At 39.5% G+C, this 19,582-nt stretch overlaps 1 protein-coding gene across 1 annotated transcript in view; it reads left to right on the top strand.

Moving 5' to 3' along the window:
* Positions 1 to 19,582, top strand: part of cntn3b (contactin 3b) — a 55,046-nt gene that overhangs the window by 14,888 nt on the left and 20,576 nt on the right. The window contains exons 4-10 of the mRNA XM_044350150.1: positions 3,815 to 3,990; positions 7,798 to 7,896; positions 10,497 to 10,700; positions 15,161 to 15,263; positions 15,588 to 15,772; positions 16,251 to 16,387; positions 18,962 to 19,091. Coding sequence (XP_044206085.1) covers positions 3,815 to 3,990; positions 7,798 to 7,896; positions 10,497 to 10,700; positions 15,161 to 15,263; positions 15,588 to 15,772; positions 16,251 to 16,387; positions 18,962 to 19,091 — 1,034 coding nt within the window. The remainder of the gene's footprint in view (positions 1 to 3,814; positions 3,991 to 7,797; positions 7,897 to 10,496; positions 10,701 to 15,160; positions 15,264 to 15,587; positions 15,773 to 16,250; positions 16,388 to 18,961; positions 19,092 to 19,582) is intronic.

Raw genomic sequence — 19,582 nt, 5'->3', positions numbered from 1 at the left:
TTGGGAAGGAATAGTAATGTAGACAGAGGATAAATATTGCTAGGATGGTTGGCCACAAGTTGCAGGAAACTAATTAGTGATTATTGTTATAGTTGCTTTAGTTGAATTTCCTTTATCAAAAAGAGTGATGCATCGCCAACCAAGATTTATCAATACCACTTTCCAATAAAGCTCCTCATAATAAAGGGTTTTAAGTTGTGAGTAGCCAGGTTGTGACTGCTGTTTGTCCTCCATCAGCATGACACTTGATTTGTCTCTTTAGTTCTTTAATTCATATGAAGACTCCTCTAAATCCATTATGAATGATTTAACATTAACTTATTAACGTTTATGACTGCAGACTCTGATTGCAGAGAGAATGCTTTATTAATGACTTATTAAGATTTCTGAGTAACTTCTGCTGTCAGCTTATCAGAAAGTGAGAAACTAATAACCCTTTATCAATGACTTATTGACATTTAAAACCACAGACTTGATTGTATTTTATATTTATACCCATTTATTAATTACTATTTATAATTACAAATGTGCAGTTGGCTTATTAGACTTATTATTTTACCTTTTATGAATGACTTATTAACATTTAGGACCGCTTACTTGCATCCCACAAGTCGATGTTATTAATGTTTTATAACTGATCTATAAAGATAGTAGTAAATAATTTATTAACCCTTTATAAAGACTGCCAGATGAAAGCAATGACTTGAGAAGTGTCTCAAATAATTTTTTGATTTTGCCTTCTGACACACAAAATAGTTCTCTACATAGAATACCCTAGTGGGTAGTGAATAGTTAATAGTGAATGATTTCTAGTACGGCTATAATCACTTGGATTCATCATTGAGGCGTTGCAAACAGACTGAGATTGAGACAGATATTGACCCTTTCTTTCCAAATTGAATAACATTGCTGTGTATTATCACTAATGGGAACATTGTACAACCAGTAGAAATGTCAAATTTCAACATATGCACAAAATTCTAACAGTGCACCAAACAGCAGTGAATGACCACTCCTCCAAGAAAAGGTTACATTTCACACCAGTAATGTTAGATTGTTTTCCTTTCTTGTCCCCTTGTTAATAAAGAGATTAAAGTCCACCTGTAAAGATGCTGCAAACAGTTTGTTTTGCTGATGTTTTTTTCACATATTGTGATGGTTCACATTTTTTTCCACTTACCTCACACTGCCACCCTGTGAGAAGTTGCCAAGTGCAGGTTTATTTTTGTGTTCACAAGCGGTCAGTAATGACAAAGACTGAAAAAGTACATTTTACAAGAATTTACAAAAAAAAACTAAAAGGCAAAATGAAACTAGCCCATTAGCTCCTGTTTATGCTTCCTTTTCTGTGTTCATGTGACAGAGGTAAACATGGGCTTTCTGATGACAGGTTCCCTGTGTCTTCTATATCAAAGTCACCATCTGCAGCAAGAGCAGGAAAGTGGTTTACTGATTGTGTCGACGGTGCAGAGACACCATCACACTCAGCCAGCTGTCTGCTCCAGGGGTGTGTGATCTGTCCATGCTACCCACCTTCCTCTCCCATTAAGTTCAATCATGCTGGGTGGCTGCAAGTATAACTAGCTTCCCATCCCTTTCCTTTTAACCTCCTCCCCTCTTGCACATACAATAATCCTCCCTTTGGGACAAACAGAGCAGGAAAAGGACAACTGAGAATTCAAATCAAGACATACAAGAAATACTTCATCTAAAAACACTGTAATAGTAAAATGTGTGTTTTATTTTAAATGCTTACACAGTATGCATGTTCATATACTGTATATTCTTAGAAACATGAGCTTTGTCATGACAAGTATAGAACATTTAAAAGTAATATCACTGTTGGAACAGTGACAAAATCAGTCAGATTAAGTGACTGGCACAGACTGTAAGATGAATAATGCAGGCTACAAGATGAAAGACAGCTTTGTCTTTTGTAGTCTGTCAGGCAGGAAACTAGGGAGAGCCATGACTTGCTTTAAGACTGTGCGAAGCATCATTCTAACTGCCTGTTAGTTTGCCTGGGAGGAAAAAAAAATATATTATTGATTTTCTTCTCCTCCTTATCATTGGAATTGTCATTTCACAGACCTCTCTCTGTGGCAGACTTACACACAGCATTCCAACAATGCTTTGTTTCTCAAACTCTAATAGAAAAAGTTAAAATAATCTTTCATTGTTGCTAATATTCTGAGATAAAATCCTGTTACCCTCTCTGCTCCTATAGGTATCACATCTCCTTCAAATATGTCACCGTCAGACTAGATTTCAGTGAATCACATCACATATAAAGTAGTTTCATTTTTCAGCATAAACATTATTCAGTCTTTTGTCTGTGTTGGTAGCTGTGATTAATAGTTGTCACTTCCTGAACTGAGCTTGCATGACAGAGTATCTTGTGACCTTTCTTTGAAGGAAATGGTCTGTAGACAATGCAATATGAAAGTGTCAGAAAGCAATAAGTCAACAGCACAAAAGCACAAACATAAACTAATTAGAAAGCACTCAGAGAGTGCATAACTCTGCCAAGGCTGTACAATCCTTTCCTTTTAACAATACAAGATATTTAGACATTTTTAATCTGCATTTGGATTCAAATCCACATCAAATTTCATCCAGAAAAGAAATGCAGTTGTGGGATTCATTTTTCATTCAAGTAGTGATTGATGAACACACAGAAAATAGACTTAGAGTCTACAGCCATGCTAGCAGCTCTGTGAGGCTGTACTGAGGCACAGTGATGCTTTGAGCTAAATGACGATGCTAACATGCTAATGTTTACCATGTTCACCATCTTAGTTTAGTGTGCTAACAGTTGCTAATTAGCACTAAACACAAAGTACAGCCGATGCTGATGGAAATTAGTTTTGGTCGCAAACTGAAGTTTTGGACAAATTTAAATGAAGTCCTGACGGTGCTACATAAAATGATCAAAGTTACAATTCATCCTGGCGGGGAGAAAAATGTCTGTCCTGGTAGTCCATACCATAGTTGTTAAGACTTTTTACTCAAAACCTCAAAATGTCCAACTTTTGGTCACCCCAGAGGAAAAGTCAAGGGATCACCAAAGTCATAAGGATTTATCCTCTGGTGATCATGAATGTCTGCACAAAATGTAATCCATACAATACTCATTGAGATATTTCTGTATGGACCAAAGTGGTAGACAGACAGCCCATCCCCTGAGCCATGCTGTTAGCATAGTTAAAAATAAGCAAAAATTTTCAGAAAGCTCACTCTTACTGTGAAACATTATTTCCTTGATATCTACCTGGCCTAAATTTACCCTAACCTTAATGAAATCTATGAACATGTTATTCAGATATCCTCCTGAAATTTCCATCAAATGTCAATAAAATGTGTTAAAAATGTATTTAAAAAAACAGGTTTTTGAAATATCCTTCTTACTTACAAACAGGATCAAAAACATAACCTCTTTGGTGGTGGTAATTAAAACTGCAATGAAATAAAATCCACTTCACTATGCAAGTAGGAAAATCAATGCTCACCACTGCAGATTTCCTCAGTTTTGGAATTTTGCCCAAATTAAAAAAACAAAATACTTAAATCAAGTCAAAGAGGTGAAAACTGGTAGCTATAGCAGTTCTCCATTTCATTTGTCCCCCTAACTTGCTGTAAGGGAAATACACAGCATTCACCTTTCTCTGTTAATATTACAGAACCCTACTCTTATTACTCACCTTTATCTTCTCTGCATGACGTGGGCGGCCTGATCGAATCGATCCCTGTGATAAATACTGTGAGCGTGCATCTCCAGGGGGCTCAGCTACTGATTGTGTTTGCGTTTTTCTAGATGGTCACTAAACGGAACACTCATTGATCTGGGGAATGACTACCGGCGTCACATGTCTGGGGGCAACCTGATCATTAGCAACCTGGACAAGGACCAAGACACCGGGATGTACCAGTGCACGGCCTTCACCAAGTGGGGGTCTATCCTCAGCCGCAGAGCCAGCCTCCAATTTGCATGTAAGTGATCCTACAATTGCTAACATGTTTCTGGCACAACTCTGACACAGTTATGACATTCTGGCATCTCTTTGTATTTGCTCTGTATTGGTCTGACATGCATGTAATATGGTTGTGGCCCAGGCTTTCTTTCTTTCTTTTTTTTTTCATTTACTATTCCGATTTCTCATTTAGATTGCCTGGGAATAGATTTTCGAGAGGGGAAATGGTAATCGAATGAAATGTCAGTTGCAACAAACACAGTGGGTGAGGCAGCTTCTGACTGCCTCTGAACTCCATTGATTCTCATTAGTGGTTCCAGCTCTGACAGCATCTATGCTCAGTCCAAATTGACTCATATTTTGCCAAGTGATATGCCAGCTCCTGTGATCCTGACTTTAAAGGAGACTAACACAAATAATGCTTAAGAAGTGTTTGTATCTTTATAATCATCATCCACTTTTTATTTATAATATATACAGCAGATTGTGAGTGGATCAGACAGTGACAGGCTACTGCTCTGCCAGCCTACCGCTTAAAAGACAAAAGGTGGGTTGGAAAATGCTGTGGAGTGGGGTCCTAACTTTCAGACAGGAACTCTAGAGGCACCTCTCCTCTCTTGATCAAGCTTGCTGACTATTGATCATGTCCCAAGGATAGAGAGCCTTTCACTTCCTCTCAGGAGATGGACTGCCATTATCCCTATAGCCGGTAATGAATCTCACTTGTGGGGACCGGGTGAAGAGCAGAGCTGCTTGACATTTATTGTCTTGCCTAATGCACAATGAGGGAGGTCTCGGAGATCAGTGTGGCTGATACTCTGTTTTTCCTTGTAATGAGGCCGCTGCCCTAAGATAGAAATGCCACGCTTTCTTTCGGGCTTTGTTTGCTTTCAAAATTCAGCTGCACCAACTATAAGCAAATGTCCACCCATAGGTCATATCAGTAATAAAAACAACTGAATAAGATGTAGACTTACACAAACTTGCAAACATCAGCATTGATATACATATTAAAATTGATCTGTTTCACACTGCCTTAAAGTGCAGTGTGTAGAATTTAGTGGCATCAAGAAGAACAGACTTGGCACAAATGGAATATAATATTCATAAGTATGTTTTAATTAGTGAATAATCACCTGAAAATAAAAATCATTGTGTTTTTGTTACCTGAGAATGAGCCCTTTATATCTACATAGGGAGCGGGTCCCCTTCCATGGAGGCTGCCATATTGCACCACCATGTTTCTACAGTAGCCCAGAATGGACAAACCAAACATTGGCTCTAGAGAGGGCCTTTCGTGTTTTTTACGAGTTTCACTGCCACCGTAGGTTGTCCTACACGCTTGGAAGAGGAGGGGGAGGGGAGGGGTATTCAGTTGGTTGCAATCTGCAACCTAATTGCTAGATGCCACTAAATCCTACACACTGTTCCTTTAAAGGGAAATTCTGGTTTCATACAACCTGGTTCTTATCTTCACAGTTTTGACCATTATCCTTAGTTATGATAACATTGTAATCACCATATTAAACTGTGAGATCTGGGAACATGGTGACACTGACACTGACAGTGCAAGAAACTTGACCACTGAAATGATCACACAAGCACTCATTTAGACCGTCAGTAAAATGATTACCCAAACTGTCTGCTTTAATCATACATCACAGTTCAGCTTGGGTTTATTATTAGAACTGAATACCGGACTCCAAGATGGCATCCATTCATTAGAATTAACTACTCGGCCAACACATGAGTCAAAAATGTTTTCTACCTTCTTGGTTTGATTCTGCATTGTGCGGCCCACTGCACATGTGCATTAATGTTTCTCTCCCCAGCCCTGTCCACTCTGCCCATTGACTTTACTTTGGAATAATGTTTCGCATATAAAAATAGCTTTTCCTGGCTATTAGTTTTTATAGTTTTGCAAATTTGAAACGCTCATGGTTTAATATTTTAAAATACAAATATTAACAACTGACCCTGTTTGCAGATAAAGATGTCTTGTCAATAGTTTTACAGACATCTTTTTTTACAATGGCAGTTTATGGGGAAAATGCTTTTTGGGCCACAGTATTGTGGTTGGTCACTGGACCAAATTAGCAACAAGGCTAAGTATCAATGCCACATCCAACTCTGTTTGTACATCCATGCAGTTTACTGACTGACTTCCTGCTTCAACTTTGATCTTGCATAATTACTATAGTTTTGTGAAATATGGAAACTTAGAATAAAGAATAATTGCCAAAGTTACAGTACCAAAATAAGACCCAATAATTTTTATTTAAACTAGCAGATATACATGGACAGCTGCATTTTGTTGCCTCTGGAGCAGGTAAAAGTAGATTTCCTCAGGAACTCTTCTGGACACAATAAATAACAGAGAATGTCTATAGAGTGGCGCCACTGCCCAGACCAATCATCTTCGAGCTGTAATGGTTGCTCTCTGTAATCTCTAGGCCAACCATTCTTATACGGCAGAGACTGATTCTGCTTACAAAGGAATCACTGCAGCTACAGTGAGTTTGGCCTCTAGCTCTCAGAGTTACAGTGTGTGGTCAGTTCACTCCAGTGAAGCCCATTATTCTTCTACTCAGAGGCCAGGGAAAGTATATCCCCTCCAGCACGGAGTCCAGCTACATCTCTGCCCTCCTCTGTGCCATTTTGCGGGATCCGGGTGAAGGAGTCATCCTTTCCTCGTCCCCTAAGTAATTATTAGTAGCTCTCTGATTCACCTCCCACTGCTTCAAAAGCATTGCTGTTATAATTATCAACTGCTGTTATGCTCGGCTTTTTCAATCTGTCAGGTTTGTGAATCTCGCTCCAGCACTGCTTCTCAGAATCATAACTGTCTATAGGAGATGGACCCTGTATTTACTAAGGCAGCCTGGTGAGATCAGAGGGACATCGCCTCTGTCTGTATTTCAAGTCAGCCATCCCCTCCTGTGGCCTCCTCGGTGTCCTGCCATGACTTGGCTCTGTTTGATTCCACTGCGGTCATCAGAGAGCTGCTCATTAATCTTACCAACACTCTGTCCCACTTCTCTCCATAATCTTCCCTCTCCTAATTTCCCTTATCGGTCACACTGACTTTCTTTTGTTTGTGTTTGGAAGGCTTACTCTAGGCTGTTAGCCAGAGGGTGCAGACAGAGTACAGAGCGGACTGCGGCAGCTTTCCTCCATCAGTCATGAAGCCAGGGGTGGTTTATCATCCCAGGTTTAGGTTTTGTCTGCCAGCAACTGCTCATTCATTTGCAGGGGATAGATTGTGCTGAGAGTATTGATGGGGAAGCTAATGCTTTTAAGTGCAAGATTACACCACATTTAATAATGATGTTACTTATTGCTGCTGGCACTGCAAACTGTCATTTGTCATGCACGTTCCCCAGTGTTTGTTCAGTCCACGCACAGCGTTTCCTCTCCCCCCACTCATTTTATCCCATTTCAGCCTAATCTCTTCCTCGTGCAAAAGCGTAGCGTTGCAGGGTAAACGTCACCAAGTCAGATCATCTACAGTATTTCATCAGCACCCTAGATGCCTTTGAAAGCTTCACGGGCTGTCAGGAGGTGTCCCAGGGCAATCAATGATGCCCTATTAAAGTCCCAGCGCTCAAAATGTAACATCAAAAACATGCCTCAGTGAATCAGTGAAGGGAGGGGAGGGAAAACTTATGTCCCTAGTTTCAGAACTATCCTTTTCAAAGAAACCCTTGAGAATATACGCTATACAAAAACAAACTTTCAGCTGTCAGATATTCACCCCTATATTATTAATGATTTAACCTCTTTGAGCTGCAGTCTTATTCTATTTCGACCTTATCTGATTCATCAGATCTCGATACCTTCAAAACCCAAACGGTGAGAAGTGCTGTCAACGTCCGTGAGGGCCAAGGCGTGGTTCTGTTGTGTGGACCACCTGCACATTCTGGAGGTATGTTTACCACATGCCACTTTTGTGCCTGTCATCTACTATTCATGCATGACTCGTAAGAACTAATTTCACTTGTTTCACATTGCATATTTTAATGGAGAAATACTTCCTTACTCCAAACTATGTTTACATATAATCTTAATAATCAACCACGCATTGCTAAACCAATCTCTACTGGGATGTTTTGTTTGTGTTGTTTCTATATTCAAACTACGTTTCTAATTAAAGCAATGTGTTTCTTAAATAAGTCTTAAAGGAATAGTTCAACATTTTGGGATATACATTTATTCACTTTCTTGTGGAGAGTTAGATGAGAAGAAGCTTAGCATAAAGACTGGAAACAGGCGGAAACGGCTAGCCTTTGTCCAAAGGTAACAAAATCTGGCCACTAGCACCTCTAATGCTCAACACAATTAACACGTTATATCGCATTTGTGTATGTTCATACAAAAACTGAAGACTAAAAAACAAGTAGGGGTCATGTGCTGGACTATTTCTTGACCTGTACATAGTGACTTCCAGGGGCCCGTTGCACCAGTTAGACTTACACTGCTAAGTCGTAAGTCATAAGATGTAAAATGCGTCTACGTGGAATTAATACCTGTTGCACCATCTAGGCATAGTGTTACATCTGAGACTAAATCTTATGCCTAGTCAACGGTAGGTGTAAAATGAAGACTCTTGACAAGTCTGCAATATACTCCAGCTTTCATGGTTCTTTCAACTGTTTCGGCAGAGGAGCGTCACCGGGTGTGAAGGAGCAGCATGAACCAGCAGTAAAACTCAAGATTTTATTCAAATCAACTCAGTTTAGTGAATTTAACCTACGCCAAACAGAGTAGTGGTTTAAAAAGCCTCATGCAAATGTCCTAATTCATGTTTTCTTTGGTGTTTGCTTTGCCACTAAACAAGAATATATTAAACTAGCAGAAATTTGAATACAGTCTATCTATCTATCTGTCAAAATATGCTGAATTTAGAGGACTTAAGCTATCCAATTTACTATTTGTTTGTTAAGTTTAAATCAACTGATGCTGTAGGGCAAGATTTTAGGAGGGGGTCCCCCACCCGTTGGGGGGGAAATGCACCTCCACACATTCAAATCGAATGCTTTGATTGTTCAAGCTAAGATTGTATTCTTTAAACAAGAGGCTACAAATAGGAGATAAAGATGCAGACTTCTCAGTCCTGCCTTTCTGAATATCTGCAGAAAGCTTAGGACATGGACAATGGCTGCTGCCTAGCTTGTCTCCCTCTGGATACAGTAGCTTGCACATTGGAACAACCAATTTCCTTTAGAAGAGAACAGTTTGTAGAGCAGTGCATTGTACAGCTGGTCTATGGGATAATGGGTCGGAATACTCTGTGTGAAATACATTTTGACAGCTTTCCTCTCTGACATAGGCTTACACGCGGTTGGCTGCTGTAACCATAACGCTATTGTGTTTTCTCACATTTTCAGAAGTGAATGAAAGTAAAGTAGTGCAAGCCTTCTGTCCCTTTCTTCCTTTTTCGCCCTGATGCTCCCTCTCTGGTTTTCTCTCTCTTTCTATTCCTTTCCACTCTTTCTTTCTCTTTCTCTCTTGCATTTTGAAATAATTGATGTGCTAAACAACCTTGAACTCCACTGAACTTCATCCAACACCTATGAGGCATCCCTTCTGGTTTTTACTGCGCTTCACTGGCTTTGGCTTCTGCAAAAGCCTTCTCCTCCACTACCACGTTAGTTATCACATCATACAGATGACGGGCGAACATACTGTCACATCTGTGCTCAAAAATAGACATTTGTTTACTCTGAAGGATTTTTTGATCACACAAGTCTTTTTTCTATTGCATGTTTTTCTACTCTTCACTTGACTTACAATTGCTTGGCAAAATTCTATCACTGCTCATTACAGCCACATAGTTCAGATGGAGGTTATGCTGACTCTGAACTATGTGGCTCCTGCTTGCCTAATCAGAAGGAGCTTTGTATCTGCATCGCTGCACCCAGCTCAGATGCGTGATCCCATCCAAAGCCACGAGGCTCGCTCCCTCAGGGGGGCATCGGATATGATTGACAGTCACTGCATACACCTTTTGACTTGGAGCCCCCCACCTCCAAAGTGGTAGATTACACAGAGCATCTCACTCCTGCAAATCTGTGCAGTGTGCGCTTCTCAAAATGACACAGTAATTCATCATGGCAGGTCTCTCCTTTTCCTATGGTAGACCTGCTGCTTGTGAGGGGGCATGACAACATATTCCTACTTCTGTAGATCAGTCTGTCCATCCATCCATCCATGTCTCCCACAAACAAAGTCACTCAGGGACCTCGTGAATGGAGGCCATGTGTCAGGGGAGGGCCACTGACGCGCTGTAATCCATTTTGTTTCGCTCCCTTTCCTCAGGTCTCCCATTTCTTCTGCACTGATAGTTATTACATTTACCATGTCTTGGTATCTCATCCCAAGGAAACTGTGATAAGGGGAGGACAGTTGTGTTATATACTAACATTTTAAGTTCTAATAAATCTAATAAGTATGGAATCAGTCGTGCGGAGAACAAGTAATGACAGTGGACCAATGCAAAGTTTAATGGTTTCCTTTATGTTCCAGGGCTGACTTTTGCATGGATCTTCAATGAATATCCATACTTTGTCCAACAAGACAGTCGTCGGTTCATCTCTCAAGAGACCGGGAGTCTGTATATCGCCAAAGTGGAACCCTCAGATGTGGGCAACTATACCTGTGTGGTTAACAATACCGTCACAAGGGAGAAGGTGCTCAGCTCTCCTACACCACTGGTCCTCAGAAATGACGGTAAATGCCTTACACTACAGGGCTCCTTTACTTTCAGTGTTGCCAACTTATCGACTTTGTCGCTAGATGTAGTGACTTTTCAGACCCCTTTACCAATTTTTCTTTTAAAAGCAGCTAGCGGCATATCTAGCACCTTTTTGGACGGACCTTAACTCCTCTCCTTGAAGGGAGTCACCAGTATTTCTCAGTGAATGAGCGCTGATGTGGCTCTCTGGATTGACTGTTCAATGAGTAGGACAGAGCAGCAGCACGTTCAGTGGATCACTCATCAGCCAGATAGAGTTGTCAATGAGCTGTGAATGTGTGAGTCTAATGACAAATCATTGATCCTTGTTTTTATTCTAAATAATTTAACTTAACTAAGTTTGATTTTGTTTTGTCTAAATAGAGAGTTAACAAAAGTGAATTTAATCTAGTGCATGATCATCTCTCTATTCATGATACTTCAGTTAGAGTTGATACAACGGCCTGCATAAATATAATTATTAGAGGGAGATTGAGATGCACATTGGGGAGCTGCTTGAAAAGAAAAATAGCTAATGAAATAGCTACTTGCAGTCAGTTTAGTTTAATTAAATTTAATTTTCTTTAAATGTTTTAAAATCTTGTATGTATGTAATTACGTCTTGATGTCATATGCAAATTAGCATGTGACATCATCTAGCGACATCTAGCGATTTTTCCTGCAGGCTTTAGCTACTTCCATTGAAAATAGTTGGCAACACTGTTTACTTTGTAGCCCACTGGTTCATCCCACTGTGAACTGTAATGTTCATTGAACAACATGTTTTTATGGGTTAGATTCATGTGTAACATGGATTCAAAAGTAATCCAAGTAATTTAACTTTTACGTCATCCATCACTCTTCATGTAAAAAAATATATAAAAGGAATTTAAAAATTCTATCACAGTGCATAGCCATCTGTAGTTGTGAGGCGTTGTTGTCCAGTAAGCACTGATTTGGTGACTGGGAGGTCAAAACTGGACTAAGTTAAAAGTTTGGACACGCTTTCCCATTCACTTGAATGAGGAAGTTTTTACTGCTCAATGATTCCATAAAACAGCTGGTCACTATAGTTTTATAGCAAACATTACTCAGACAAGAGAAAGAGTGCATTTGTTGGGGACTATTTTCAGCTGTGGATTAACACACAACTAGTGTGCAAATGAGTATTTATGGCAGCAGGACAGAGTATGTGGGACTGAATTAAAATAAAATGCAGTGTCCATGTTCGCAGTAATGAAGGCACATGTCACCCAAGGCTCTCTAATGTTTTTTTTTTTTTTTGGATTATTCAGGTTTTTTAATGGAACTGTATTGACCAGAGGAATAAGATGTATCAGGCTTTGGCTACACAGAATACTTGATAGTAGGATCAATTAATTGTTGGTTTTTGTCAGTTCATGGTATATACAGTATGTTGACAGTGAGGAAAATATAGACAATCATCAGACTTTTATCCTTTTAACTTCCTTTTCAGGGGAGTGCATTTAACTTTTAACCTCCTAACGAGTTATCAAGAAAGTTCTTACCTGCATATTGCAAGAATTAGCAATAGTATAAATGAACAGCCTAGTATATATAACTGTAAATAGCATAAACTACATTTTGCATTTAATTACTCTTTAAATGCTGTTGAAATAATGGTTACATATAACCTTGATAAAATATTTGCCCAGTTTTAGCCTGTGTATATGTATGTCTAGATGTTTTTTGACCCGCACTTTACCAATTCAGTGTTTTTATGTTCCTCTTCTCAGTCAAGCAGTGTGGTCAGCACTGTGATATGTTTTTACTTGAGTCTTCGGTTTGCACTTCTATATTTCACCATTGCACCAATCAAACCGATGATTGGAAGCATAAAACCCTAAAATATCAAAGCTTTCATGAGCTGACTTATAGGTTGAATTACTGTCATGCTGTATCAATCAGAGACAGAATGGACCTTTCTATTTGTGAAAATGCCATCAATCATTATTAACCAAACATTGAGATGACCAAAGTGTTGTGTTGAAGATGCATTTCCATATTCTTCATGTTTTCCACTCTCTATGTAAGATGCTCACAGCTTCTCAAAGTCTCTAACCTTTAATCTAAAACATCGTGCAGGACTGAATCAGCTCTTACTGCCAGACTGTGGGGTTGGTAATGGTAAAGGGTACATTAATGTCTCTGCGAAGAAGTCTTTGACCTGTTCTAGTGATGTGAATATAAATAAAGTCATAAATGAAGTCACATTACCACAGGTGATGAATCTCTACTAAGCAAGTCTTTTCCCTGATGTGTTCCTTGAATCTTTTATAAGCCATCTCTGATTTTTTTTCCCTCTTTAGCAGCCCTACGCCCAGGCCACACCACCTACCTGAGCAGCATGTGTACGCCACAGAACCTCTTGATTTTCATTTTGGTGCCCTTGTTAACAGGTTAGAGCAGCCACACAGCCCATGTGAGCAGTGTGGCTCAGTGGTGCGTCATCTAGAGTTTCGGCGTCGAGCCTATTTTCTCTGCGTGAGGCGCGTGGTTCTCAGCAAAAATAGACAGTGAAAATGATCAGTTGATAGTCATACTGACATCATACCAGCAACATTACATAACTGACACATTTCACAATAGTTCCAATTTCTATATCTGTAGAATATGTCACAGACATGAAAAAATATATCATTTTTTATTTTTATTAATTAACCAGGTTACTACTATTTAGGAAATGCAAATAGTCAGGTAGCCTAATCAAAACTATTTAAAGTAAAGTAACATTATATATAAAAAAGTAGAAAATAAATAGATAATAACAAGTTGTGGTAAGATTATTTACTTCATGATCAACATGCTGTTTCACAGAATATTTTTCAATTAAACAAATAACAGAGGAGCGTACTTACCCATTTGTGAGGGTAAAAAATCTTGAACTTGAAGCAAGATATAGTGTCAAGACAAACGCACAGCACTTATGATTCAGCAGAGTATGAACCCAGAAGATTTGCTTATAAAGTTTTAGATTTGGTTTGGCAGCTGTAATGTAAATTAAGGTCCCACTGCTAATGTAAATTTGATAGTTCTCGATAAGCCCACCTCTGAAAATCTGTAGAACAGTAACCCAAAACCCCCCTTGGAAATGGACTGCTGTATATTTTTATTTATTATTATTATTATTATTATTATTATTATTATTGTTATTATTATTTACAATTGAGCACATGCTTCTTAACCTTTTTCAGCTTAAACTAAATATAAATGAAATTTATAATTAAATTAAATGAAACATTCTGTTATTGATGGCCATTGTCAAAGGCAAACTCAATGTAGAGAGATGTCTGTGAAGATTCTCAGTCATCCAGGTTGTGGTTATCCAAGGAGGGTTGAATTGAGTACAACTGGACTTGGAGATAGATAACTTGGAGATAGATAACTTGGAGACGTTTCGCCCCTTATCCCCCAGCTACAATGTTTTCCTTTCATCACTTCCTAGCAGATTTAACAACCATTCACATTTGGCTTGATGGGACAACTCCAACAACTGTCGTTTACACTTGGCCTCAGGTGACCCCAATGACTCTTAACGGCTGTCATTACAACAACCACGAGCACTAACGAACCAAGCTGTATCAATAACCTTGATAATGACCCCACAGAGGTTAAATACCTGTTAGTTAGAACCCAAGAAGCCCCTTGTATGAGAGGTGAAATGTCTTCAAGTATCTACAGCCAAGTCCAGTTGTCTTCAATTCAACCCTCCTTGGATATCAATGTAGAAAGAAGAGGGCTGGCAGTAGCAGCGCTGCAGCAGCAATGCTGTCTTAGTGGACACCAAACACATGTGAGCTGCAGCAGTTCAGTGAGGTATCCATTATGCACAGGTAAAGGTAGGCGGTGTGGCCCAGGCTCTTCATTGGTCACTCTTTCTCTGTACGTACAACATCCCTGGGGAAAGGGATGTCATGGGATGTGGCTCTGTGCAAGGCCAGCTTAGTAGCACCCTTTCCATCAAATGGGGGCATTTAGAATACCTCTAAATGTTTGATATGACATCATCAGACAGGGTGAAGGTAGGGCTGGTATTATAGATTTTTCACATTGTCAACAAATTCCATGACAGCTCCCACACATGACCAGAACCACCAATGTGTAAATACATTTATCAATACTGTCAAACTTCCCTTCCCTCTCTGTGGCTCTCAGTGCCACAAGTACAGTACCAGTTAAAAGTTTGGACACACCTTTCCATTCACTTGAATGAGAAAGTTTTTACTGCTCAATGATTCCGTAAAACAGCTGGTCACTGTAGTTTTATAGCAAACATTACTCAGTCAGGAGAAAGGAGTGCATTTGTTGGGGTACAACGACTTTTGTATTTGCTGTCACACTGTGTTACTGTTCTCTTTTTGATGCAATGTGTGAGCCATGTGTGCAGTTAATCATTGGTGTAAAAAGCTTGTCATCTTTTGTCTCCCTTTTGTAGGAGTAATGGGTGAATATGAACCCAAAATAGAAGTTCATTTCCCTGATTCAGTTCCAGCTGCGAAGGAATCAGTGGTGAAACTGGAATGCTTCGCTCTGGGAAAGTAAGTCAGCCTCATTGTGTATGTGATAAGAGCTGTGGGCTCATTCATGCATGAATTTGTTACTCAAGATGATTTAAGGATGCACAAGCGTAACATTACTCATTCTCACATTCATCAATCCATAGGAGAGCAAGGGCAGCAAAACGAAAAGACAAGGGAGCGGAATTCAAAGCTTCTGAAATCTGAGCAATCCCAGTTTTGATTTGTAGGGAACAATAAATTACGATGCTCTTGCTCCATCTCCTTTTCTTTTGTGCTTAATCACACTTTGATCACTGCGACTGACAGCTGCCATCATGGGAACTTTTGGTCCCTCTCTTGCAGCCCTGTACCAGAAATAAGCTGGAGGAGAACCAGTGGAGTCCCTTTCCCCAGCAAAGTCAAAATGAAGAATTCAAACGCCGTCCTTGAAATCCCCAATTTCCAGCAGGAAGACGCGGGGACGTACGAATGTGTGGCAGAGAATAGGCGAGGCAAAAATGCTGCGCGGGGTCGTATTTCATTCCACGGTTAGTGAACCATTGCAAATTGAATGACAATAGATCCAGAGAGACACAGCAATGAATGTGTGTCTGTAACAGATATACACATTTGTACAGGAAACATGCATGTGACCAGCAGCTTGAATCTCATTTGGTTGACAGAAAACCTATTTGTTCGTAACATGTGGGGCATAATGTCGCTATGAAATTACAGGATAGGCTGTGGATCCTGCCTGTAAAAGTGAATAATATTTTAAAGGCCACAAAAAATTAATTCCCAGTCAATCTTCAAGCTGGCATTGTGTTAAGAACATTGTTCATACTTGTGTTTACCAACCTGTATTTCTCATTATGATGATAATCCACTTGTTGAGTTTAAACTTTGATGATTTAATGCAAGGCTGCTTTTAGAGCTTGTGATTCCTGATACCATTATTTACTAATCCAGAGCTTCTATAATTAAAAACACATGTTTGAAAGAAATAATCCTCTCATTTATTCCAAGCTAAACCTCACTGGCTCCAGACAATGGCGGACACAGCTCTGTCCATCGAGGAAAACCTCTTCTGGGAGTGTAAGGCCAACGGAAAGCCTAAACCGTCCTACAGCTGGTTGAAGAATGGGGAGCAAGTTATGGCCGAGGTATGGAGATCTGCTGGATTTCTCCTACTATCGCAGACAGGAGACAAATTAAAGGATAAACCTGAATAAATTAGCGCAGATACTTGCTTCCGTAAGTATTCACTAAATGAGGGGATATCTTTTAGATGAATGGTGTTCATCCTTCCAGTAGTTTTACAGACTTGTTGAATCTGTGCAAAGGAGCACTGAAGCAGTTCAGAAGGCTTGTAATGACCCAGCACCTCACTAAGACACTTAATGTTGGTTTTTCCTTTAATTTTTTGATGCTGCCTGAGGTAGAAAGCTTGAAACATGCTGCAATCCAGAGTTACCGCTAAGCCTTTTATTATACCTTCTGTCTCTTGGTTCCTGTTTTAGTCCACAATTTTTTCACTTCCCTGCACTGAACAGCTCTCTTCATTTTTTCTATGTAGTTTAATTTGTCATCCATCTGTACATGTGGCTCATCTTCTGTAGTATTCGACTTGTCTCTCTTTTTACACACTTGGTGGGAAAGGCTTAAATTGCCAGTGTCATGTCTTTTTGACAGCTTTGGTATTGTCTGTGCTGTTTTTATGAGCTAACACAACTACTGCCTCAAATAAGGAAAACCGAATCAAATGAAGAGAAAGAACAGAAGTAGTTGCAAGGATTATTTTGACATTTTGGGAATACACATATTCACTTTCAACTGAAGCATAATGCATTCACTTGAAAATGCCCCGTTTTTCTGAATTAACAAGATAACTATGTCAGAATTCTGAGAAAAGTTTTCATGAAAAAAAAAATTCTGCTCTGTTTTTCTGAATTAATGACATACCTCAAAATCCCAAGAGAAGCTCCCATTCCTACTTGAGAGCTTGATTTCATAGAAGCAAACATGCCTGTTTAGTGTAATTCGGTTTTATTTTGGTTTTGGTTTGAAACATTGGGAGATAGTCGTGTCTTTAAGTAATATAGATGGTATTGTTATTAGTTTGACAATTTTGTGCAGGCACTGCAGGACAGGCAAAAATGTTTCATCAAAGCCCAAAAATAGATGAAACAAACACATCAGACTGCCTACAGAGCTGAGAGGTTATTTTAGTTTTCAATTTCCTCAAACCAGTGCAGTGGGATGACTCAACATTAATACTGTTAGAGAGGACATCTGGACCAGCAATCATTAAGATTCATCAAAATGAAACTTATAACCAGTCAAACCTGAGAAAAAAGTGCAAGGAACACGATGGAAAATATGTGTATGTATTTTTCAGGACCTTCGCCTCGCCCAGAAGCCATCCTTACTGTAATTACACTACTTTAGGTGCAACGAAATTCAGATGGCAGTGTTACCGCAGTCAGGATTTCAGGTATCTTGTTAATTCAGAATAACAAATAATAATAAGGGGAAAACAGCTAGTTTGGCTCAGTCAGAAGATAACAAAATTCACTTACCAGCACCTGTAAAACTCACTAATTAACATGTTATATCCTGTTTGTTTAATCCATACAAAAACCAAAGTGTAAAAATGGCAATTTGCCATTCTATGAGGGGTCGTGTCATCAATTCTTGGCTGGGAGCAGTAATTTCTTGCAGTGTCTGCTGGTTGCCTGGTAACTAAGCCAGGCTAGCTGCTTCCCCTGTCTCCATGTCTTTGTGCTGAGGTAAGCTAACCGTCACCTGGCTGTAGCATTATATTCAACGGACAAATCTGAGCAGTATCTCTTTGAATAAGTGTATTTCCCAAAATGTCAAGCTATTGCTTTTAAAAAAGTAAAATAAAAAGCTTATGCACATTCTGTAAGGAAGCTGACTTTTGATGGTTACGTTTCCCACAATGCACCCAATAGCTTATTTTCATTAACCTGGCAAATGCCTACATCTTTCAAACCCCACACTTCCAATTTATAGGCTTTTTTGCCAAGCCCAAGATGACATTATCCTTGCTTATTAAACTTGACAAAACAGAAGACATTATACAGACTGTTTTCACTCCTCATGACAACTAGACAGATCTTTAGTCAGTGGAGAGCCCCTTTAAATCATATGAGAAGCAAAAAAGTGCATAAATACAACTATCTGTTGAAACTTGCAAAATCCATGCATCTTGTTCTTTCTAAAAGTTAGCAATGTTTATGTGGTAAGGTGACTTTGCCTCACTAATGTGTTCTATTTACTAAGCTCCGCCTCTCATCTGCATCTATAATTAAGAGTGCACGGTAAGATACCACGCTCCCTGCAGCATAGAGGATCTCTGAGCAGCTAATCTGGTTAAAAATCTGTCTCATCCGAGTCATCTGAGCTGTCACCACAGTTTTTCCAACTGAACAACCACAGAAAATAAACGACTTTTTAATATGCTACGAGTGCTATTGTCAACATTGCTTCTTTCTGCCTACGTAGGAAGCAGGGTAGCAGTTTTTGCCGATGCCTCCTCATCTTTTCCTCCATTGCAATCTGAATATACCACAAGGCTCTTTAGGCTTTTTTCTTTTTCTCCTCTCCTGCTATCCTCCTCCCCTCATGGTGCATCAGTGATTGCTGCTGTGCCTTTGGACATAATAGACTGGCATTGCAATGGATATGCAGAACTGTTTCTCTTTCCTCTGCAGGGCCGGATACAAATCGAAAACGGGGCCCTTTCAATAGCTGCGTTAAACCTGTCAGATTCTGGGATGTATCAGTGTGTGGCTGAAAACAAACATGGCATTATTTATTCCAGTGCCCAGCTAATGGTATTAGGTAAGACTGCCTCCTTCCCTTTGCTTTTATCTGCTTATCTGTCTGTGCGTTTGATCATCTCCTAAGATAAAAACCAGCAGCCTGCTATAGTTCTCCTCAGCAATCAGTCTGCAGACTCATTTGATGTCACTACAGGCTCTGCCAGCAAAAATATGAATCTGATGGAGTGTCTCATTTTACTTTCAGTCGTTTCATCATATTGATTTGAATACTACAAACACATTGCTTTGTGGCATTGTGCATGTTTTCTCATGTAGATGGGGTATTGATTTATTTGAAAAGCTTTGATGACTTCCATCTGACTGGCTCAATGAGAAATTCAATTCTGTCTTGATATACGTGATGACACTTGGGGGTCCAAACCATGGCTGACAAAATGTGATGATGAGTGTAGACAATGGCTGGAACATCTGCAGGTTGGATGCTTAGTGAAGGTGGATTATGTGTGTGTGTGTGTGTAGTTGAAGGGTGGGGTTGCAGTAGGTCCGTAG

This window comes from Thunnus albacares, chromosome 4, assembly GCF_914725855.1.
Source record: "Thunnus albacares chromosome 4, fThuAlb1.1, whole genome shotgun sequence".
NCBI classification, from domain to species: domain Eukaryota; kingdom Metazoa; phylum Chordata; class Actinopteri; order Scombriformes; family Scombridae; genus Thunnus; species Thunnus albacares.
The sequence above is the reverse complement of the archived record's forward strand: the minus strand, read 5'-3'. Positions and strand labels throughout refer to the sequence as shown.